The 24,553-nt window shown below is 43.2% G+C and overlaps 2 protein-coding genes across 2 annotated transcripts; both read left to right on the plus strand.

Moving 5' to 3' along the window:
* Positions 1 to 2,029: 2,029 nt before the first annotated feature.
* IFNLR1 (interferon lambda receptor 1) lies at positions 2,030 to 6,386 on the plus strand. The gene is made up of 7 exons (XM_009488028.1): positions 2,030 to 2,087; positions 2,767 to 2,890; positions 3,163 to 3,344; positions 3,750 to 3,892; positions 4,430 to 4,586; positions 5,100 to 5,224; positions 5,451 to 6,386. Exons 1-7 carry the CDS (start codon positions 2,030 to 2,032, stop codon positions 6,384 to 6,386), a joined length of 1,725 nt encoding a protein of 574 aa, XP_009486303.1.
* A 4,644-nt stretch (positions 6,387 to 11,030) lies between these two features.
* On the plus strand, positions 11,031 to 18,383 carry IL22RA1 (interleukin 22 receptor subunit alpha 1). Its single transcript, XM_009481072.2, has 7 exons — positions 11,031 to 11,073; positions 13,302 to 13,431; positions 14,149 to 14,330; positions 15,537 to 15,721; positions 16,199 to 16,334; positions 16,583 to 16,704; positions 17,358 to 18,383. The coding sequence occupies exons 1-7, from the start codon at positions 11,031 to 11,033 to the stop codon at positions 18,381 to 18,383; spliced, it is 1,824 nt and encodes a 607-aa protein (XP_009479347.2).
* The last annotated feature ends 6,170 nt before the right edge of the window (positions 18,384 to 24,553 follow it).

Raw genomic sequence — 24,553 nt, forward strand, 5'->3', positions numbered from 1 at the left:
TCGCTGCCAACAGCACGCTTGTTTTTCCTGGGACAGGTTCTCAGTCATGCTAAAATCAGGGGGAGTTTTGCCACAGAGACCGGTGGAGCCCAGATTTCAGGGCTGATCTTTCACATCATCACAATGATGATGATAAGACTCACCTCTTGCAAACACTTAATAAAAATCACGCATCATCTTTAAGAGAAGCTGCCTGAGGGCTCTTAGCAAGACCTTAATGAAACTGGCCCTAGAATTGCTTCCTATTTTGTTCAGGCTGCTACAGGAAGCGTAAGAGCCGTGTGTTGGTACTAGCTCTGCAGTCTGGATGCTAAAGGGGAATAGACCTAGGGCCCTCCAGACCCTTAGCTTTGTAATTCTTTTTGCATGAGAAACTTCATAGAAATTAAACATAGGCAGCAAAACAGCCAAGGAACAAGTAAAGTACTGGTAACAGAAGCCCGTGGTAAGAAGAAATGGAGATTTTTCGAGAACGCTGTGACTGAAGAAACTTGTAACTGTGTCTCCTCCTACGGCTTGAATCGTACTATGTTCAGGGAAATGAGACATTTGATACATTCATGGTAAACACACAAGCTTTTGCCAATACAAACCCGGCTCCATCGGCTCTTCTCCCACTTCGTACCCAGAAGCTGACATTCACAGGTATAGCAACGGGCTGTCTGCTGGGCTTGGTGAGTTTTCCATCTGGGGAAGACCCAGAAAAAACCCTTTTCTCTATGCCGGTGTTATCTTCTGTGTGGTTACTTCATTGACCCATTTCCTTTCCTCATGGCACAGGCCTGGAGGGGGTTGTGATGGGAAGAGCAGGAGAGCAGGCGTGCCAAGCAAACAGCACGACTGATTGCGCTGGTTTTTCCCCTTCTCTCCCTGAGCAGAGGATGCAATGGCACAGCTATTCCAAGCACATACGCCTGGGCGCTGTACTTGGTAGCGTAGCTCATGGCTGAACCAGGATGTTTCCTGCTATGTTTCTGATACACAGAGAACAAAACTGCCGTCTCCCTGACTTTGCTTTAGGAAGACGTGTGAGGCTCTAACATACAGCAGCAGCTTAGGAACTGAACTTTGCCCCAGGAGAGCTCTGGAGTTTAAAGGTACCACGTGCTGAAAACACAAATACCTCGAGAGTTTCATAGCTGCAAATGCCAAGGCCAACAGCCAATGTGCTCATCGATTAGGCAGTGCAGAGCCGTCCGGGTGTCGGCACAGTCCTGGCAACTGCTCCTGATCTTGACTGATGTTTTTGGGCTGATGACAAATAATTGATAAGTGGCAACTTATCAGGTTGGTAGAAGGATATTGCAGCACTGGCATTCAGCAAAGCCACAGGATTGGATGATCTTAAAGGTCTTTTCCAACCTAAACGATTCTGTAATTCCATGATTCTATGTCCTTTCCTTCGCCCACACCGTGTATGGGGCAGATCGCTGTCCCATTTCTGCACTTTACTTCCCCCATCTGTAAAGTGGAGTAATTTCCTAACATCTGAAAAACATTCTTCACCTGGTAACAAAAATTAAGAGAAAATCCTTCATCTCTTGTAGACACAAGACTATCATAATATAACATACTACTGACTGATTACTGGTTTTTATTATTGCTAGGTTATTATCAGATATCTCATGCAATAAAACCTTATTTGATTTCTATTAATATTTCACAGCCACATAGGTAAATTCCAAAGGTCACTTTTTAATGAGGTGCCTCACAAGATAAGGCTCACACTGTTTTACTGTGTTCCTTTTGCACGTAGCCTGCGACAGAGATCAGTTACGTTACACTGGAGGGCGTAGTGCTGCAATCTTTACAACACTTACTCATCAAAACCACTCTCACACATGCTCCTTTCCCAGTTCAACGTGCAGTGCTGTATTCAGGCCATTCCAGGAAGTGAGGCTGTGTGCGCGTGTGCAGTTCATTAACTGCGTGCTGCTCCGTAATTCATACAACTTAATACAAGAAAACAACACGATGAAAAGGTAGCAAGACAAGAAATATATTACAAGTGGAAAATTTCTGCTTCGGCATGTCTACCTGGAGAGTCAGAGTCCTCATGGCACTGTGCTTCCTGGGGCAGACTAGAGGTACGGTACAGCTGTCTTTGTTACTTTTCATTTCACTATGCTATGTGGCTTTGCTTGAGGGAGGAATGACATATACAGATAAATTTTAAGCTATTTAAATGGGAACGATTCATATAAAGTTAAATATTCCACTGTAAAGAAATGGCAATTTAAAATCCGTCTGTAGACCATGTCTTCTTAAAGGCTAGCAACATACATATTTACCTACCAGAAACAGTTAAGTACCAGGAAAGTACATGTGGCAAGCCTGTGTGCCGCATCTCGCTGCATTCATGGTAGGATCTGCCTTTGAAAAATTGGGATTGAATGAGCGGTGTGAGCCAGCTGTGTCTGCCTCGTCCAGGGGCTAGGAGGTGGGAGCGCAAGGGAGTCAGGTCGGAGTTTATGGGGTTGTACACCAGGTCACAGGGAAATCCAGTGAGACCATGGGGGAAGCCGCTCAAAATTATAGAATAGGATGTTTCACACAAATTTAGGTCCTAATTCTAAAAGCTGTTGAGATGTTTTATAAGAGATGAGGAAAACAGGACTACCTCACGGACATACCTGCTTCCATAGCCAACCGCCAGTCTCAACTGAGCTGCTCTGCCCCAAATTTTGAAAATACCTTGGTCAAAAACAGGTGATATTTCCTATCCTCATCCTTTTAATCATTCACATAATTCTCCCTTTCAATCAGGTCATGTTCAACTTGCCCCTCCTCAAAATGTTACACTATTGTCAAAGGATTTTGACATGATTTTGACATGGACTCCAGGAGAAGGCTCTCCACCAAATGTGACATACACTGTGAGGTATGAAAGGTAAGCGCTTACAAAGGATGTCTGATTGAAAGTACAGCACAGGGCAAACATCTGTGCATGTATATTAATCAATGTCATTATGATCAGTGACCTGGCTGCATCCTTTCACCTTTCACCTTTCACCAAAACCAACCCTTATCCGTCTGGAAAGTGCTCCAAACTCTGAGCAAGATTCAGTACCCATCCTCCAAAACACTTCCTTCTCTTGCTCTATAAATTATAACAAACGAGCAAGTTTAATAGTATGGTATTCTTGTTTCTTCTTCTTTTAGCCAGGAACGCATCGATAAATGGATAAAGGTTCCTCATTGCAAAAATATTCGCAGTACCTCTTGCAATCTGACTTGTGTGCTTCCAAACTTCTTTGTTAAAGTCCGGGCTCGAGTAAAAGCTGTTTCTGGACGATTCCAGTCGCCATGGGTAGAATCACAATTCAAGGAATACCACTTGGATGGTGAGTGTCTGTTAGGCTACAGCCGGGACGAAAGCACATCCCCACAACAGTGTTGGCATGAGCAAACCAGTAGACCACACACTGCAGAAAGAGAAACAGTAACAAACAGCTTTATGAATGACAGAGATTTGAGTGAGCACAAACAAGCCATGATCACTTGAAAACAAATTTTGTAGCAAGTGTCAGAATTTGTTCATCAATGCTCTAGGTGAACAAACTGGCTTGAAGCTTTCCACATACCAGTGGGGGTATGTTAGATAAAAAAAGAGGTGTTCCTTTGCCTTCCTCCATCCTTCATGTCTATCACAATATAACAGAAGTGTAGACCAGTCACAGAAAGGCATCACTTCTGTGAAGCTAAGACACAAGCAAGCACTATTCTTATGTCTGATCACTCAATTACAGTGGAACTGGCTCCCCCAGTGCTACACATGAATGTCAAGAAGAACTTAATCCATGTGAATGCCTCATTCCCTTTGGCCACCTGTGTGGAGAGCTTCTCTTGGATGTATGACTTGAACCTTTGGGAAGCTGGATCTGAAGACAAGGTCAGTAAAGGTGGCACTTCTTAGATGAAACAGAGGAACAATGCCCAGCTTGAACTGAAAGAGCTTCAAATTTCTGGGCAGGGAGGGACTGGATCCAGGGCCTGAAGAAAATGAAATGGTCAAACCAGAGTTAAACCAAAGCCAGAGAAAAAAAGTAGAGGGGTGTGTGTGCATCCTTATTTTATTGGTGGTTCCCTATTTTTATCAGGAAGATGTGATGGGGCGGCTACACCTACAGTCAGTATAATAGGGCAATATCTGAGGTTTAAAACAACTCATTCAGGTACTGCTAACAGCATGCCATGGCAGAACAGAGCACAGCACCAGCTGGAAATCCCACCCTAGAATCCCTAAGCCCTAGGAGAGACGCTTGCTACAAACAGCAAGCAAGTCATGAACTGCCTCTCCATGCACCTTCCAACCACTGGAGCCACACAACACGATGAAGACAATCGTGGGTTAAAAAGGTAGAGAAACACCACTCAAATAATGAAAGAATCATCTTTCCAACCCTCTGTTCTTTTTGTTTCTAAACAGAAGCAATATGAAGGTATCTTTAGGAAGAATACAGTGACTATCGACACCACTGCACTTAGAGGCAACTACTGTTTAAGTGCCAGATCTTCCTTCCAAAGCATTGACTTCAAGCACAGCAAATTCTCCCAACCAGTGTGTGTGCTATTAAACCACAAAGGTATGGCCCTGCTGAGAAAAGGATGTGGTGAGATATCCAATGGGATTAGGGCAAGTCAAAGATTTCCACCAAAATTAGCTTTTCAACCAAAAAAATGGGCTTCCTGTTAAATGGACTAGTTGGATTTTCTAGTGAAAGGTTCCTGCTTTCTGTAGACACGTTTTCATTTAAAAAATCCAGCCCTGAAATATTTTCTGAAAATTCTGAAATATTGTACTCAAGTTATGCTCACAATGAGATTTTGGAATATTCAAATTTATCCTGAAAAATATGTGAATAAAGCCTTATTTTTTACCCTCTCCAAGTAAGGCACTGGCTGGTATCAACAGACTCTGACTTAAGAGTCTGATCTTAGGCAAGTCTGTTATCCTTTCTCTGCATTTGTAAAATAAGGATCTTGAACCTAACATTTTCTGAGATTTCTGAAAGAAAAGCTGAGTATAAGAGCCCATTATTAGTACAAAAAATATACCAGCAGCAGGAGATTATTTTTGTCTTTTTCTTTTTCAGCAGTGGAGTGGAAGTTCTCATTTTCTGCCACGATCCCTGTGTTTGTCCTCCCCATCCTACTGACAAGTGCCTTCATCACCTGCTTGCTGAAACAAGATGCTAAGCAAAAGAAGATGCCTCATGCTTTGGTACGGCCCAAATGCTGGGGTCCCCTCCTGACTCAAAGTCTTGCTGATTTTCAGAGGGTAACTGGGGAGGAGTGGGAGAGTTGCATGGGCTCTGCACTTCTCAGTTTTGCATTCATAAGTGCCATTATACGTAAGCTGTGATTCTGGCATGTCCTATAGCCAAACTTTTCTTTAAAAAGCATCACTAACTCACTGATCTGTGTGTCTTGTTTCTTTTCCCTGGTAGGATTTATCTCATTTAAAAGCTGCTGGACCAGCTTTTCACTTTGAGGCCAGTGAAAAGGAATTCTTCAGGGACTATCTTATCTGCACAGAGAAGCCAATGTTACAAAGGCAGGCAAACAAAACTTCAGCCAGAAACAACCTACCATGGATGGCTTCTTTCCTATCATCATCATCACTGGAGGAGGAGGAGGAGGAGGAGGAGGAGGAGGAGGAGAAGGAGGAAGAAGACAGCAGTACTTTCATCCCATACACTGAAATGCCTCAGTTTCCAAAGAGACATCTCAGCTGCCAACCATCCAGAACAGGTCAGGGGGAAACTAGCTTGGACTCTGGATCTGGAGGTCTCTCTGTGGACAGTGAATCTGTGCTTGACCTAAGTTCCTTGGGTTTCTCGTTCCTTCCAATGAGCAAGAATGAGGTGGACACCTCAGGATCCCAAGGAAATGAGACGGCATCCCTTTCTCACAGTTCCTCTTTGGGAAGAATATCCCTCACTGATGTGAGATTCCCAGGTTCCAGAGAACATGGAGACCATGATACAGACAGGGATGAATGCCTGGAAATGACCCCTCTTCAAACACTGACGGAGGGGATTTGTGCCAAACTTCCAGCCAATGACCACTACCTGCATAGGAAGGCTCATCATTTCACCAAGTATTACCAGAAACCAACAGTAGATCTGCATGCCCAGATCGGCGAGATATCACAGCTCAGTGAGGATCCCAGCACCAAGCTGCTCATTTCCTTTCAGACAGTACAGGTGGCAGAAGATGAAGGTATTGCAAGTGACTGTGACAGCGATAATTTTACAGAAGGGACACCTCCCGCATCCACGGTGCTAAGTGACACATTTGAAACTTCAAATATGGAGGAAAAATATGATCAAAAGTTTAAATTCAAAGGCTATGAGCACACACATTACATGGGAAGGAGCTAGAGTTCTGTGGCATGCTTGGAAAATGCTAGAGAGCTTCAGCTATCCAGGCAAGGATACCTAAACAAGAATAAGGACTATCAGTTGATAGTGGTGCTTTTTGTATTTATTCACCTAAAGAGTTTTTTCTACTGATGTCTGGCCTATCAAGGCATACGGCTTTAGGGACACAAAAGGTGTATTTTTACTGCTAAGTAACTAACGTACATTCACCATGCCTCTGTACAAGTACAGCTGTGATAAGGTGCTCAGGCTCTGGTAGGAGGCACCCTATTTGATCGAACCCAGCCCGGGGTGAGGCATGCAGTGATACCTACATGAGGTATCACACAGCAAACACGCAGTGCCTTGTGTTCACTTGAGTCTTCAGAGCAAGGTAACTCTAACATGTGAGTTATGAAAGGCGAAAACACGTCTGAGACAGCAAAAACACAACCCGGACCTGTGTGAAACCATCAGCTGGGTGCTGAAAACAGTGTTGTGCCTGCGCGTTGATTTTGAGCCAGGATGAACTGCTAACATTACATTCGCTTCTCTGTAACTGCAAAACTGCACCCCTGCTTGACTGGAAGTACTTTACAGAGACATTTAAAAACCTTTGCTTTTTGTGGGATGAAAAGATCTCTACCTCAACCTACAGAGATCACCTTCTGGGTTTCAACAGAGTGAACTGAAGTCAAAGTGGTAAATATCCAGCATGTTCGTTTATTTATTTTCGTTTTATACAAATACACTTATGGACGCTGAAATTCCCCCTGCTGTGCAGAATGTCTGAGAGCTGCTTTACGCAGAGGCAATAATATTTTTATATATAACTCCATGTGTGTGTGTTTTTATGTTTCCCAGAACTACAAAGGGTAACTGCAGCTCATCCTGAAAAACGTTAAATTTCAAAACGGGACTCAGTCATGGGCTTCCCATTTCTAATGCTTTGGTTTGAGTGGAATCCTATGAGACTTCCCAGCCAGGTCTCCCTCTGGGTCACTGGAAGACCAGGACTGTGACCATCTCTCTGAGCAAAGAATCAAATCAGAAGTCCACCAGCAAAAGGCACAGGAGAGGCAAAGCCTCTCTTCACTGGTCAATACTGACCTTTTCAGTGTATTTTTAATTTGTACTCTTCACATCTCACAGAAACATACTCTCCCATTCTATTCCAATAAAAGGACACACAGAAAAGCAAAGCATTAAAAGAAAGAGGGAGACAGACAATAGCCATTCTCTGCGTTCAGAAAGAGTTATCTTAGATGAGGGAAGGGTGTTGATGGAAGCTACCGAAGCTGACATCCTCAGAGAATCAGGAGAACAACATCAGGAAGAGTGTCGTGGTTTAGCCCCAGCCAGCAGCTCAGCACCACGCAGCCGCTCGCTCACTGCCCCTGCCCCGATGGGATGGGGGAGAGAATCGGAGGAGTAAGAGTGAGAAACACTGCTGGCGTGAGATAAGAACAGTTTAATAATTGAAATAAAGTAAAATAATAATAATAACAATATAATAATGATAGTAATAATAATATACAAAGCAAGCGATGCACAATGCAATTGCTCACCACCCGCCAACCGACACCCAGACAGCTCCCGAGCAGCGATCGCTGCCCCCGGCCAACCCCCCCAGTTTCTATACTGAGCATGACGCCGTATGGTATGGAATAGCCCTTGGGGCAGTTTGGATCAACTCTTCTGGCTGTGCCCCCTCCCAGTTTCTTGTGCACCTGGCAGAGCAGGGGAAGCTGAAAAGTCCTTGACTAGCATAAGCAGTACTGAGCAACAACTAAAACATCAGCGTGTTATCAGCATTCTTCTCCTACTAAATCCGAAACACAGCACTGTGCCTGCTGCTAGGAAGAAAAATTAACTCTATCCCAGCTGAAGCCAGGACAAAGAGGTAGGGGGTGAAATGAGGGGTTGGGAACTGCTTTGAAAGAGGAAAGCAAGATGTACTAATTAAGGTCCTGAATTAAAGTAAAAAGGGGAGGTGGGAGAAAAGATTCATCAACTAGAATTTTCCTTTTTTACCTGTCCTCCGCAAGTGTCCGTAGGTACATCCTGCAATGTAATCCCTCCTGTTCATTTAGAGAGATACAGATCATCCAAATACAATCACCACCCATTCACTTGAGCAATCAAGGAAAAACCCTTAGGCTTTGAGTTACAGGAAGCTCCGAAGTTGTGTAACCTCTACAAAATTATTTTGACGTGTCACAGCTCTGCAAACAGGGCCTGGGATCACTTCTTTGCCTTGTCCAGCTGTTCTCAGGACGAACGCTGGGGGAAAGGCTGCAGGCCAGGTGAGCTGTACTGGTGGAGGCAGCATCCCGCTCCCCCATGTTTTCTTTCACCAGGGCTTGAGACCTGCTTTCCACTGCAAAAGGGTCAGGACAGCCAGAGCAGAGTGCTCCCTCAGAGTCCGTATCTTACACCTCCCTTAACAGCTGTAGCTGTGTAATGAGAAAAGCAGCTCTCTTCTCTCATTGGAAGAGGTATAACCCAGTCAACAAAAAAACCTGGACATTGCTCATCTACCGGATAAGTGCAAGGCTGGAATCACATCTCCTACCTCGCTGGATCAGAGTCAATGCAGTCCTCACCGAGCAGGGCTCTGCAGCCTGAGCCCTGCAGCAGCCCAGAGGAGATAACCACCTTGCTCTTTTTGGCTTTAATCTACTGTCTTCACAAATCTCTGGCACCCAAGATTTTTCTCCTCTTTCCCCAGCTGCGCCAAGTTATAAGCAGAGTTCCATGGAAAATCTGTGTGACGAACCTCTCAGTCTGTTTTTGTCCTTAGGAACTAACTTCTGACATAGGCTCAGGCTCTACAGTTCGGAATTTGAAAGCCAAGTGTTTAATTTTAAGCTTGGAACCAGACTGGGAGATCTTCAGATAGGCCGTACTGGTGGATAGGTATGTCTTGTTTAATAAACCTGTGAGGCTTCTGCATTTGTCCAAGTGAGATGAGAAAGACAAAATGACAGCGATGCATCGGTGGTATAGTTTGAGGCATACAGCCCTGTTAATATCAAAGCAGGGCAGGGAATAGAAACAACTTCAGGAACAGAAAATCCGTGAGATTAAGAGCTAAGCAGAAGGGGTAGTAATTTCTATCACATATTTGGCCACAAGGACAGAATAGTGAAAGTAGTGTGCTTTCAGCTTCAGAAGCACACATGGTTTGTATTTTGATTAAAATGGCTGCAGGTATGATGTTGCTTATGGGATTCATTTGTTAATGAAGGTATATAATAAGAAACAATTCTAGCCTTTAGGCACTTTAAATAAGTTTTAGAAAATATAAGAGCATTGCTCATAAGGAATTTGTCTAATGCACAGTTGTCCTATGTGGTTTAGGGCAGATATTTCTGTTAAAGCTTTTCTAGGGCTGAAACAATCACAATTTGAATGGTTCTCAGTGCTCAGAAGGACAGTCCAGTTGGTTTTGCTTTGGTGGAGCCTCAGCTTTATGCAATGGTCCAGTTAGTCCTAGGCAGAACTGAAGACTGAGGACAGGACTTCCCCCAGTTACGACCATGGGATAAAGTAAGCCAGAGAAATAAGCCAGGGAAGTTATCCAGTCTGTGTCAAGGGAATAGCTATACTATAAAAATTCAAAAGCAGTGGCTAAGGGAGTTTCCTAAGCCTCAAATGGAGGTTGCATGTGTGAAGCTTTCTCCGCTTAGGACATCTTGGGTAAAATAAGCAGCACGCAGCTGTACCAGTTCTTCAGATGTTATACACATCCGGTGGTTCTAAATCCACATCTCCTGGAGATAGGCAATTAGTTTTCACTTTTGACCAAAGAAGGAAACGTCTCTCCCTCTTCTGCGAAAAGCCTGAAAACGTAACTCCAGTTCTTACCATATGGCATTCATGACACTCAGAACAGAGCCTTATATTGTGAGCAGCCAAAAAATAAACTGTAGGTCCACAGCGGCCTCTGAGAAAAGCCATGGGAGAGCACATGCTCCTCCTGCGGAAAGGCTACCTCCTTTCTACGTCAAATGAGAGAACCTCTGCAGCCACCTGGTAGCGCAGACTTGAGGAGCTCGTGCTCTGCTCAGTGTGCAGCAGCACTACACGCCAGTCATTTGGCCAGTACGGACAATACAAGAGCTTAAAAACTAGTGATCTGGCTGACTTTCATTTTAAGAAAGTATTCAAAGGTATTCTTAAGGAAATAGGTGTCTTGCTGGTAGCAGTTATAAACCAACTAGGTGCACAGCACTAAGTTTTAATTTCTAGAGTTTTAACCAGTCAAAGTTACCTGACCAGAAAAGCAAGACCCAAAACTGAGAAACCTCAGTGAGGGCTTTCAGGCAGGAAGCTCTTTATCAGCAAAATGGTATTTGGCTCTCTTTCAAAAGCTGGGATTTTCTAAGCCTCTGTCTTGTGCACCTTTGTACAGTTAGGTGTGCATACTCAGAAGGGGAGAGGTGCTCCTGTTGGCGCTCGTACATTCTCTCTTACGCATGCGCACACATCTTTAGCTGCTGATCTCAGATCCAAATGCAGGCGGGATAGTAGCTCTGCTGCCTGTCACTGGGCAACAAATCCAACCTGGCCTCACAAACAAGAATTTAGCTCTGTAAAAGGTGATTCACCTGCACACAGGATCAACCGCCTGCTCTCCCAGCCCAGCCTGCATAGTTATTCATGAAGCAATTTCTGATCGCCTTGGCTGTATTTTCAGTGGTCGGTAAGTCCTAACTTCTTTCCTATCACTGATAGTGGTTGTTTCTGTTTGGTCCTGTAGTATGGGTGGTAGTTCAGTCATGTTTTCTGAAAAAAGACCTAAAGAATGAGCTGTTGTCTGAGGTTGTTCAAAAGCTCTCTTCTGTGTTGCTCTCTACCTTTAATATTTTCGAAGTACTGTTGGTGTGCTCAGCGCTGTAAGGATTTGTAGGGAGAAGAAAAGATTCCTCCACTTCAAAGCGTTTGCCACTGATGTGTTACAGTGCAAATGCTACAGGAGTAAAGGACATTCATTGACTTCAGGGGGCTTGGATTAGTCCCCCTGTGTCTTAAGCAGAGACGCAAATGGATACAAGAACAGCCCCAATTTTAGAAGAGGTACAAATAATGTCTCCCTAAAAGCCATTTAATCCTACTCTAGATGTGGGAAAGTCATTCCTGGGTGAATCAAGGATAAACTTGCTACATTTTTCAAATGCCAGCTTTTCAGCAAGCAACCTTATCATTCATCTGCTCTTGTGTCTGTGATCTTATACTGTAGGGAAGGTACTTTCAGAAACTTCTAAAACAGAGGGACTTTCACATGTGAAATATCCTGGGTTTTCCCTGCCCACACTTGACTGTGCTTGTGTTACACTGCTTTGCATAACTGTATTTTGGTATGGATAAACTCGGGAAGACAAAGATTTCCTACTTCTGATATGATCAGAGTATTGGTGACTCAGTCTTCATGGTGCCCAGACAGGGAAACCCAGCCACTTTGTACTGACTGCTGCATTTCTGCCTCCTCAGGAAGACTCTGCTGAGCCTTTCATGAGCAGGGGCAAGCACTGAACTGCAGATGAGGTCAGGACAAAATCTGGACTAGAGTGCAATCTGTTTCTGCGTTGCTTCCCTGCCAAAATGCCACACACAGGAAGACTGAGAACTGGATCTATGTCTTTATGCCTAATTCTCCTCCTATACAGTACGTTAGTTTAAACTGCCGATACTCAGTTCTCCACCACGGAGGCAGGTGGAGGGAAAGTTTGGGGCGAGGATCCAGGAACTGGTGTGGTTTAGTCCCTGCTCTACCACAACGGCTTAATGTGATCTTGTCCAAGTGCCCCCAATTCTGGTCCTCAGTTTTCCCATCTGTAAAACTTTTACTTGCTTACCACACCATTTTTTCAGGGTGGGGGGGGTGTGTCATTGATTTTCAGTGTCCATTTACAAGCACCATAACGGGACTGTTCATTTTCAGCAAGTGCAGGCCGAAGCCCACGCAAGTTCAAGGTGTTTATCAACACTTATTGTGTTTATATATGTTTATCAACAAACCAGGAGTCAAGTAACATGTAATTATCTATCTTTGAGGATGCGTCTATAATTCAAATTTACAGAGCTTATCAATTCTGAAGGTTACTCTCCAAGTTAGAAGGTCTTGTAAATCAGCCTTGAGAAAATTTTGCACTGTGTATTCTCATGACAGGAGCGATCCAAGTCTCCAGGACACTCTTCTGTAATGCCTGCTTATAGCCAGTTTGCTGCAGGTGGATCACGGTGGTATTCTGCTCTGCAGCGGCAGCTCAGACCAGGGGCATGTTTGCCATTCCTGCTTTCTAAAGCCAGAACCCATCATCCGTGGGGAAGACACACAGGGCACAGAAAGTAGGGAGCTGGCTGAATTGTTTGCCGTAACCCTGGCACACCCAGATCAGAGTCCAGGCATCAGGTCTTTGTCTGTCACGCTGTACAGGCAGTCTCCATCCAATAAAACATGCAGCACGAGAGGTTAATCGCAGTCACATCTTCAATGATGTGAAACGGATCTCAGCATATTACTTCCCTGAGCATGGGCAGAAAGCAGAGACATTCATAGACACGAATCTAGCCTTGAAAATCGGTAGCTGTTTGTAGTTTTCCAGCCATTTAACTGCTTTAAAAGAAACCTGATAAGGAGCTCAAAGATTCCCTTTCTGTCTCTGAGTTTTTGAAGTCTTTCTGTAAAAATTCCTGATTTACATTTCTTCAGGATGAGTCAACAATATGCAAGGTGTATACACGGATGTGCGCACCGTTTGAATTCCTGTTCTGTTCAAGCTTCCGCTTTGCAGCCCATCTCTAGCAAACTGGAATGGGCATGCCTGATATTTCTGTTCACTAAAAGGCTGAGCAGCACTGGACCCATATCTGTCTGAGGGCTGAGATGCCAGTCTATGCATTTTAATACTAGTTTCTTTGCTCTCCTAGGCATTGTGACTACAGTGAGGTCATGTCTGAAACGTGCAACGTTTTCTTCTACAAACTTTGAGAACATCCTAACATGGGAAACTGAAGCAGATATTCCCCCTGGCACCGTATTTGATGTCCAATATAAACAGTATGTGAAGTTTGCTTCTTTTTGGAGTTTTAGGGCCACTGTTCTCAGAGAGAGAAGGGCCAAGAAAGAAAAGTAGTTTCTGCTGTTTCTGCTGCTTGTTTTACTGTTACAGAAATGGTTCTGCTTAGACAAGAACTTAGTAAAGGACAGGGATATTTAAGCTGGTAGATGGTGCTCCGTTAAGCAAATACTTTTACATCTTGGGTTGCCAGCTTTACTCCATTACTGAGCTACTCTTTGCCTTCAGCAACTAACTTCTTGCTATTCTGTAGTTTCCTCACCTGTAAATACAGGTAATAGCAATTGTCTTCCTCTGGTTCAGTCACTAGAGCTAAGAGAAATCAACCCAATGCTACACAATAGCTCTGTCGCATTTGGGTAAGTCCGCAAACTCTGCAGTGAACTTGCATGCAATCATTCAGTGTCAGAGCTGGGCAAAGAACTCCGGAGTCACTGACTCGCAGGACACTCCTCTGTGTGCCTTAAAATAAGCTGCATTTCCTCGAGGCGATAGCCACGCAGAAGCCATCAACGGGAATGGGGGAAGGGCTCCAGTCCAGGAGAAGATTCTCTGCCATTACATTCCCTGCCACTTGCTAACTGCAATAATGAATTTAAAAACTACTAAGAGTTGGCAAAACAGCCTGTTTGGATCATTCTGGAGAAGGGTTGTATTGCATCTTGTTCTACCACACTAAAAGCTTTTTTTGTCCTAAGGTATGGAGAAAAATCCTGGCTTAACAAGCGTGAGTGCCAGAGCATCACGCAGCCTTTCTGCAATCTCACTCATGAAACAGAAAACTTCACGGAGCATTACTACGCCAGGGTGAGGGCCACTGGCCAGAACTACTGCTCCTCCAACTGGATGTGCTCGGAAAGATTTGAACCCAGAAAAGAGAGTACGTACCCCTGCTGAAATCTATGAAATCCTGGTTGCTAGGGATTCATTCCAAGTCTCACTGATGTTTAGGACAGCTTTTCCTCTAATCTCACTACTGCAAGACTCTGTGCTTGATAGGAAGGAAGTGAAGGCCTGAAGAAGGCTTGTTATTGGGCAAGGAGGCTAACGAGCAAATGGACAGGGCCTTTCCTGAGGTCTGACACCAAGGTGGGATTAGAGGAGAAAAGGAAAAGCCAGATGTCCTTGAAGGAAGAACTGCTATTAAGGCTGATGAGAGGCAGAAGGAAACTAGTAAGAGACATGATGGGCCACCTAAGGACAGCCAGTAACACAGTCATAGAAGCTATGGAATGTGAACTCCTAAAAATCAGGATAAGCAACCAGACCAAGGGATATTTAATGTCCCCAACCCCTAAGTGAGCTCTACTGCAGACATACAACATAGCCTTTGGCAATTCTCTTATTGGCTCTGTGACTAAAATTTTTCTACTGCATATTTGCCCGTAATTCAAGGTGGCCTTAGCAGTCAATAATTATGAAAAGCCTTAAGATCTGTGCATGGAATAAGCTATGAAAGAACAATAAGTTGTTTTGATCATTAAACATTCACTTTTCATTGCAGCACAAGCATTAGCACCCACGGTGAGGCGATCCTATCCCCCAGAGCCATTCTTTTCAGTTTGATGTTTTCAAGCTACATGGCCTTGGAGGAATACTGAATGCTGCTTTTAAATATGCTATTATAGATTGGGTTAAACTTCTGTTTAAATGTTGGGTAACCTTCCACTGGAGATAAGTGTAGATACAAAAGAGCTGAACTACTCTAAAGACAAAATCTGATGTAGGGTGGGAATAGGGATTTAGGCGGCAGTTAAGTGAGTGCCCCGTGGTGGGATTTCACGCTCAAAACACACGCATGAAGGAGGACGTCCCTGTGCAGGACAGCGAAGCAGCATGGAAGCAGTGAGAATTTCTAGGGACAAACACTGCCTAAAGGCAGCAGAATCCTGAGGGAAGACAGTATCGCCAGTTGCCTGATTTTTCCTATGCTCAGTGAAATACAGCTCAAATACTTTTCTGTATATAAACAGAAGTAATAATTTACAGTGAGTCTGGGGTGTGCGTATAAGACGTGTACAAGATGATCTGATAATGTATCGGCTTTAATCTCAACAGCTGACACTTCCCCTTCTGTCTTTTCTAGCTATTATTGGAGCACCAGAAGTGGAGTATATTCCTTATGTACGGTCCATAAAGTTTCTTATACGGCCCCCCTATACTCCACTGAGAGGTGAGGATGACCGCCAGCTAACCGTAGAGGACATTTATAGCAAATTTGGCGCTGTTGATTATCACTTAACAATATTCAACCAAAGGACACACCAAAAGGTAAAGCACAACCTCAGGCCACTAGCCCACTGACCTTTGTGAATCACATTTCGCGTAAGATGGAGAAGGACCTCAGAGCTTATACATGATGGATGAGATTTCTGATGTACAAGGGAAAGTCTCAGAGTCTTTGACGCTCAGGAGACAAGAGGAACTTTAAGCATTCCTCTAAAATTCTGGAAAAGAAACTGGAGTTTCCCAGGATACTGTATAAGTAGCAAAAAGTAAAACCACTGCTGACTAAAAAAAGAGAATTACTTAATTAGTTCAAGTCTTAAGGAACCGAAATGCAAAAATTAAATACAGTAACAGCAGAAAGCAAATTATATATTTAGAATTCCATATATACAGAATTATTATAGTCCTATAACACCTTATTAGTAAATAACATTTTATGCTGAATGTTGTGATCTGATTTGAAGAAATTGTATGCATTTAATCTTTCTAAAATCCAGAATTTGCCTTTATTTTAAATAGTGGACAAAGAATGAGCACAACAAAGAATTTGAAGTTTTCGACTTGGACCCAGACACTGAATATAATGGAACAGTATACATACAACTCCTCCAGAGAAACAGCAAAGCTCAAGTGTTTTGGGTTAGAACACTAGCAGGTGAGGCTGTTAACTCTGCTCATTTAGAAGTCCAGCTGGGATATCAGATACACAAGAGAGACTGATTTTCAGCTAGTATAAAACAACATAGTCTTGCTAAAGATACTGAAGCAACACTGACTTTCATAATTTAAAAATCTAGTCCTATGAGACTAGCCCTGTAACATCATTTAGCTAATCCCATGCAGTTTTTCTAATCCAACTCTCTGAAGCTACATTTTCCACTTGTTCTCTTCCCCACTGACCAGACAACACATGGCTTCTCTATTGTTCCGTGGCACTCGCGTTCTGTGCTGGACTGGTGTTTGCTGCAATTATCTATGTGATGTATAAATATGTCAAGCAACACAGCGCACAGCCTATGTCTTTGGTAAGTGTTCCTAAGCCATTGCAGCAAATCTTTAAAACGCTCATGACTACGTGCATGCACCTAAATAGCACTGCTAATTGAGGAGGATGAACGAGCAGATGAGAGCATTGTCTAGGCAACCATTGCAGGCTACCGGCAGTTTAAATCTGGTCATCCTGCCACAGGTAGAGAAAATTTGTTACAGGGGGTTGTAAAGTAAGACAGCAAGGATGCCTGCAGATTTGAAGAATCTTGGTTATTCCATTAAAGGACATAAACGCCGTACATTGTCCCAAGAGGAGAGCAGGGCTCTATACTAATATGTTAGAACAGTTCTCAAAATCACAGACCCTCAGACGTTCCCTTTCTTCTAAAATTTTCAAAAGCTTTTTAAGATTTTGGTTTCCAATTTTTAAGTGACCCACTGGCACTTTGATTTACATATTTTAGGATTGCACAGTTGCCCTGATGCATAATGAGAGACATCTGTATTCCTTTGAAGGGTCATTCCCCAGGAAAAAAAACAGAGTTCTTCTGTCAGCAGAGCAGATCCCTGGTGGTCATTACTGGCTTTTACTGATATTTCTCCAAAGAAAATTTTAAAGAATCAAAAGCAAACCTTCAAAGTCACAGCTTCTTGCTATTAATTCATATTTATCTATCTACTTCAACAGGACTTCAGAGGGATTTCATCGTTCCAGCCTCTTACACTGACAGTGGAACATATTATAAAGCCCATTAATTTAACCAAACCTTCACTTCTCATCCCTGAAGTGCAGTTACCACAGGTCAGCCAACATTTGGACAGAGCACTGGAGCCACCATGGTCTTTCCACCCACCAGAAACTGCCTATCAGCAACAGACGGACGCACCGACATTCCGGCTGCCCTCTCAGCCACCCTGCTTGGCAAGCACAGCTACTGGTTACGCTCCTCAGATAGTTGAGCAAAGCGCTCCTACTGCGGCATCCAGCAAAATTCTGCCCCTGACCTATGGGGTGTGTGTCAAAGGCACAGACCATGTTGACAAGAAGAATTTGCAGCCAAACCAAATGCTAAAGGAAGTTTCTCCAGATAGTTCTGTTGGTGGAAAGCTCATAACCCAGATGATGGGCAAGAGCTGCAGCCATTGGAATTACAAAGAACGGAGGCCAAACTTGGCATTGTGGAACAGCAGTGACACAAGAGAGTCAGTTCTCTTACAGGGGAGCCCTGGGCAAACACAGCAAGTGCTGTTGCAGACTGACGGGATGGAAAATAAAGTGCACGTACCCCAGCTGTCACTGTCTTTGCTGGAACAAGGAGGATGCTATAGACGACAGACAGCAGAACTGCCACTGTTATGGTCTTCAATGAAAGTTGACACAGACTATGTTCCAAAGAACGAATCGCTGTCATCTCTATCAGCGGCCCTCCTTTTCTCAGTCAGTACTGGTAACAACTTCCCTGGAGAGAACAACACAGAGCGGTGGATGCTGCCAGATTCAATCACACATTCTGCAAATAAATTCCAGTTCCCAAAGACTCAAGAAACAGAAATGTTAACAGCAGCAAAGGAGCTAAGCTGCATAAAACTGAATAATGTTGTGTCCCAAGACACTATCTCAGACTGGGACAATGGCACTCCTCTCACTATGCTGTTCAAAGATTTGGACTTAAAAGTACTGTGGGATCAGGATGAAAACACAGAATTTTATTAGGATGACTTAATGATATTAAAATCCAGATCGTGTTTGCTTGCATGAAATAGTAGCCTACCCTGCAAACCGTGCAATGCAAATAAACATAGCTAATCTTGGATGTGTTAACATGGCACGGAGTTGTCGGACAGTTTCCACTATTGCTCTACCGTGGAGACAGGTGCCTTTACTGATATAATTACTTCTTGGTACGCTGCAATACTGTATCTTTGCACTTAAATAACAGGCCTTTATTTCTTGCATATTCTTCAAATTTACTTTGAATTGGACTAGTTTAAAAGCCGAGTTAAGATTCAAGTTCAAATTCCAGATTCAGTTTACTGAAAATTTAGCAAAATTCACAACAGAAACCCTATTTGCTCTTTACCAACACCAAAGATATATCCACCCTTTGAAGAAATTCAGGTGCAGATGTATGCAAACCTAAAATACTTAAATGTATCATGGTACAGTAAAAGAATTAAATATATATTGGTGTTCTACCCTTGGATATATGATTCGTGTGAAACAACAGGCTACTGGAGTGGACTTTGCCTTTAAAGCAGTCATTGAAACTGTGGTAATAGCTCCTGATGCAGCAATTCTGTGAAACTACACGTCCCCTATCCTGCTGTGCTCTTTAAACACTTGTAGAAAGATAAAGCCTTTTCCATCTCTGCAACAGATTAATGCAGTCTTGGCCCAGTTCTGACATACTTCTCAGCTGCTGCTCATTTCTTTCTCTGAAATAGTCACACATTCTCTTCTTCCCTTGAAATCCCCAGGGACGAAGCAGCTAGGATCACATTCCACGTAGGCAGGAATGTGAGGATTTACACTAATCTCAGTTCAGCCCTCAATCTCAGTTTACACTAATCTCAATGCATGCACTCAGTAATCTATGAAGGAGACTAGGGGGGTCTTGAGCTGCTTCCTCCCACCCTTCACTGACACTGTCCGTGAGGAATATGCTCCATTTGCATGATAGAGAGGAGTCTCCAACTGCAGAGCCCTCCTCTGCTCCTGTTACCAGTGCACCCACCTCCAGGGCTGGAATGAACCAAAACCAGTGTAAACTGAGAGCCAAATTCCTTTAGCGCTGCACCTTTAACAAAAGCAAGCTAAATGGTATTTATTTGGGGGACAGAGGAGGCAATTGTTTTTCATTAAGAAGAAAGCATAGTTCAGCCTGTTGTTTTCCACTGGTGTGGTGAAAAAGTGTGAGTGTCTGAAAGACACTGGTTTTAGAGGAGAACTGAAACCATTTATAGGAATAAGCAAGGCTTTGAATGGATGGAGAAGTACTCACTTGAAGAGCACTGACAGAGAAAGGCTGACCAGAAGCAAAACTCAGCTGTTCTCACCATGAGCGCACTTAGGTGTTTTCTCAGCCCAGGGAAGCAGAGGCTAAAGGCTAAATTCCACTTGCTTTGGGGTGATTTTGCAAATAAACTGTAGCCTTATGAAGTAAAGGGGTTTGATGATTCAGCGCAGGATTAAAGGAATAGTCTTAGAAACTTTACAGGCAAAGGTTCAGCTCCCAACTCCAGCAACAATAACGAACAAAGCACTGTGGCCATGTCATATGAGGCCAAAAGGTCGAAATGCCAGATGTGGCGAAGAGGTGTTGTGGCACAGGGTATGCAAGGTATGAATATGTGCATGGTCTGGGCAGCCACCTGGAAGGACATTTCCATTGTGCTAGCTTTACTTCATACCATTCAGTATCAAAGGTTTTGTGGAATGTCGTTTGAGCTGTTCCAGGCACGCTGTGTCCAAACTATACCATCAAAAACAATACACAAAGAAACGCTGCAGTTATAGGAGTTGCAGCAGCCCAGCTGTGCTGTTTCCAAGGAGTGCGAGACCCCAGGGTAACATTCTGCCCCACTAACTCCCCCCCTGGAGCGGCTGCATTTCAAACCAGTGATGCCAATTACCTTATTCAGAGTTGCCTGTGGGCTGCATATCTTGTGTCAACAACATTCCCAGTGATGCTACTCAGGGAATAGTCAAATGCCACAATGTCAACATTTTGGCTCATGTTGTGAAACATAACCCTCAGCAGAGGGTCGGTATGGGCAGCATAGTGCAGAAGGGAAGGCGGCCTTAGGAGAGCATTTGAAGATGCTGCTAAAAAATACATTTCCTATTTAAAAGCCTTTTCAAATCCCTCTGCAGACCCCCTGCCACAGGGTCTGATCATGTCCAGCCCTTAATAAATGTATCGTCTTGGTGCCCCAGGAGGAGAGATGGGAACTGAGGAGCAGAAAGCCTAGGACCAGATTTTTAGAATGTATGTAGATGCCTAAAGATGCAAAGAGTCCCACAGCTGGGGTGTTGATCTCTTCTTCAGGCACCTTAAATACCTTAAAAGCTACACTGCCCCTAACTACACTCAAAGGCTGCAGGAATGGTCTTAAAGGCATACAACCCTGCTACTGCCCCATCCCATCCTCACCTGTTCTACCCCTAACAGCAGCAACTGTAATGAAGAGGCAACGCAGTCAAGAGAGTCTGTAAGCCATCTCTTAAGGAGGTGATTGACAGCAATATTCCCAACTTCCTGCTCTGATCATGGCCAAGCTGGTATTTATCTTTTAGGCCTTGGTATACTAAGCAGGAGGAGATTGACTCTTGTCTCTTGAGTCACCTCTTAAATTTAACAGGAATATCATCCCTTCTAAAACTAATTCTCTTCAGAAAAGCTTGGAAAGAGATGTTGACGCTACAGAGCTTTACTGAAGCTGTGAAAGGAAAGTGCTCATCCGTCCCCCATCAGCATGTGCTGACCTTATTGCCTTCTGCTTCATTGCTTTTCATAATCAAATTGATAGCCTTGTTTGTTTCAAAATGCACCACAGCAAACAGCTACAGTAGGATCTAATTATCTCATTCTCATTCTGTGTAAGGACATTTTCAGATAAACAGCAGGATTTCAACATTGTTTCAAAGGTCTTCCCATGCAAGCCATCTGTATCTAACAACAGACTGTTCCTCACTTATCTTGACTTTTCCAGGTAATAGTTTTGGTAGCTCTAGATAACAAAAACTAGAAGCACCTTGCCACAAAGACCGTGCTTATTCCTCGGCAGATGTCACGACGATGACAGGTGAGCATTGCAGCTCCAGTTGTCACAAGGATACCAGCATAGCAGGTGGCAGCTGTAACCCTAGAGCGAAGCATTACTCTTTGTCTTCTCAGCCAAATCTGGGAGCTGTCACTCGGCCACTCCCCACACCAGCAGCCCTGCTCGTAGCTCCCCAGGGATCCTTGCACAGGGATGAACGTACTGCTGCAGACCGAGGCTCACGTTCTCCCTCATTATTTGCTCGCTATTTGTTTTGGCATTGAAAGGTGCCCTGTTTGAAGACTATAAAAAATAACCGATGATTTTTTAACACATTCTTTGAGGAAAACCTTACTCAAGGAACAAATTAAAAGCTCCAAATTCTGGAGAGACAATGAAGCAGAGTTGAGTGGCAGCTCTGAAAGTATTAGGGACCTGATAAAATAGACTTTATATCTTAGCTCTGGCATCACATGGGCCTAAGAGTGTTGCTGTTAGTGATGGGGAGGTATGATGCAGCAGAACTACATGAAAGAACTTGCACAGCAGCTGGATCACAGTGCTAACCAGTGGCCTTACACTTGCTGGTTCAGAGGATTTAAAATGTCCATGTATATCTTCTCTCTTCTCAGGCTGAGATAATGAGAGCTGTGACATGTGATTATAAGAGATTTTGTAAGGAAAAGGTGACAAAAGTGGTCAAAGGTTTGAAACAGCATCCATACGAGGAGAGTATAAGTTAAGACTCTTCTCCTAAAAACATACAGTAGAGGGTTGATATAACAAAGATGAATGAAATTATTAATACTAAGCAGAATAGATGATAATTACCCATTACTTCTCATAATACAAAATTCAGGAAAGCATTCAGGTGGTCACGCAATGGTTCAAAACCAATGAAAGAAAAGTGTTCCTTCACTTTGACAGCTCAGCTTATACCAAAACATACTCAGTCATACCTGCCCAGTAGTACCCATTTATTGCTTTCTTAGGAATGTCTGAAACACAGCCACTAAATAAACTTCACACACAGGTAGTTCTAGTGCTGATCCTGCTGGATTTCAGCTTTGTTTTATTTGGATGGTGAAGCGAACAAAGGGTCTTAGAAATGGATCCTACTGATACAGGCAGGATGACTCAAACCGTGCCAAATTTGATAGTGGAATTAACTTCTACAAGGCCTTGTGGAGGCCAGAATCATAAAGTGTTCGAAAAGGAATTAGGCAATTTAACAGGGATAGGACTATTAGCGACAATAAAGCATTGTGTCCAGCTCAGGAAAAGCTGTGGGCCACTCTCAAGAGATGGGATACTGGGCTGGACAGACCTTCAGCTTCATCCAGTATGGCCATTTTATGTTCTTACACATCCTCTTTACAGACTTCTAGCAGCTGTGAGCAGCCCACTACTGATGCGCTGACCCCTCATCTAATAAAACGTAGCTGGAAAACTCTGGCTCACAAACTGCTATTGCAGCCTCAGAGCTTTGCTACCTTCAAACCTTCATTTCTCCTTCTGACACCACAAAAAGTATCACCTGCTTCTCACATTGCTGGGAAGGGTTTATCCTGAATGCTGAAACTGTAAGGCTATCTCAAATAAATGGAAAAACAGCAGTCTCTGTTCTTTTACCCTACCCCAGCCTCTCAGATACCACCATGGGCAGCTGGACATGTAAGCTCACCCGCTACTGTGGCAGCAAGCCTTCCGTTGCTTGTAATTAGGAAAGTGTAATAGTTGCAGCCAACCAAAGCATAAGAGCTGCTGTGAGCTCCTGATCTAATTATACACTGACATAATTTGGCTGGAGTTGGCATTCACTGAAGAGATGTCAAAGTAAATGATTTCACTCCGTTATGCAGCAGTGGCAACGCTAACCCAAAGGAAATTCCTGGAGGAGATTAAAACATTCATAATTCATTTTAGATGCTTTGTGAGCTTCTGTCCTAAACGAGCAGAGGATAATCCAATACTCTGATGCCTGAATTTTGGAGGCACCTGTCTTTCCTTATATCATTTGGCAAAGGCAATAGTTTGCTCGATCTGAAAAAGAGTTTGTGACTAGTTGCCATTGCAGTAAACAGCTCCAACTGCGTAACCCCTGCATGGGTCTCCCCATTGTCATTGCGATGGCATGGTAGGATGCTATATTTAAGACTCCAGGATGGGCACTCAAACATGGGGAACATTCTTTTGGGGAGAGTCATTCTTAGTGTCATCAACGGGGAGAAGGAAACGCTCCTTTGTCCCTTCTCTTTCACGAGGACAGGCACTCTCACTGTAGTCTTCACAGGGTGAGTTTGGTTTATCTGTAAATAAACTACTGTTTATAGCACGATTTTATAACATCTTCATAGCAGCATCAGTTATTTTGTTTGATCACTTTATTTGAATTGCACTTCAGAGATAGGCTGTGCTTCGTGACTGTATCTGCTTTAAAGTGTCATTACTGTTTTTCCAGTGTTGTTCCTGTGAAAATACTGTTTTATTTCATGTTTTCTCACAAGAATCTATTCCAATTTACTGGTCTGTTTAGGAAAAAATAAATACTTGGATTGAAAAGTGTAGGTTTTAGCAGATCAGAACTCTCTATCTTTACAATAAACAACAGATTATAAAGTACTGAAAATTTTCCAGGGAAGAACAAAAAACATTATATAGCAAAAATTAACCTGGGTCGGTAACTATTGATGAAAATGGAAACAAAGATCTGATGCCCAGTAGTCATTCTGCACCTGAATTAGTCCTGAAGAGACTAGTATTCTATGAAATTACAAAGATATTTTTTCCATAAAAGCCTGTTTTGTTTTATTTTCTCTTTCTTATACTTGCCAACATTTCTTTGTTTCTTCCAAAGTTAATGTCTACTGAGGAAATATTACCGCAATAATTCTGTCTTTTCACTTGCATTTTGGGATATTTTGCATTTACCACAACAACTCTGCTTTTCCATACAGCTGTGCTTTTCCATGGCCTGTTTTTTAAGAAATTTGTTTACATTAACAGAAAATTGTACTACTAGTAAAAGCTGAGGGTTTTGTATTTTTTATCATTTTAGGATTAGAAAGCAGTAAAACTAAAATCCAGATGCAAAAATTGCCAAGGGAAAATTTCAATAAT

Source organism: Pelecanus crispus, chromosome 16, assembly GCF_030463565.1.
Source record: "Pelecanus crispus isolate bPelCri1 chromosome 16, bPelCri1.pri, whole genome shotgun sequence".
Taxonomy (NCBI): Eukaryota; Metazoa; Chordata; class Aves; order Pelecaniformes; family Pelecanidae; genus Pelecanus; species Pelecanus crispus.

What these genes read in the sequence shown, in the direction of transcription:
- IFNLR1 (XM_009488028.1), top strand. Translation starts at nt 2,030, where the DNA reads ATGTCTACCTGGAGAGTCAGAGTCCTCATGGCACTGTGCTTCCTGGGG. An exon ending in CAAGGAATACCACTTGGATG is followed by an intron (nt 3,345 to 3,749) that starts GTGAGTGTCTGT and finishes ACTCAATTACAG; the next exon opens with TGGAACTGGCTCCCCCAGTG. An exon ending in AGAAGATGCCTCATGCTTTG is followed by an intron (nt 5,225 to 5,450) that starts GTACGGCCCAAA and finishes TTTCCCTGGTAG; the next exon opens with GATTTATCTCATTTAAAAGC.
- IL22RA1 (XM_009481072.2), top strand. Translation starts at nt 11,031, where the DNA reads ATGAAGCAATTTCTGATCGCCTTGGCTGTATTTTCAGTGGTCG. An exon ending in TTTGATGTCCAATATAAACA is followed by an intron (nt 13,432 to 14,148) that starts GTATGTGAAGTT and finishes TTTTGTCCTAAG; the next exon opens with GTATGGAGAAAAATCCTGGC. An exon ending in GCGCACAGCCTATGTCTTTG is followed by an intron (nt 16,705 to 17,357) that starts GTAAGTGTTCCT and finishes CTACTTCAACAG; the next exon opens with GACTTCAGAGGGATTTCATC.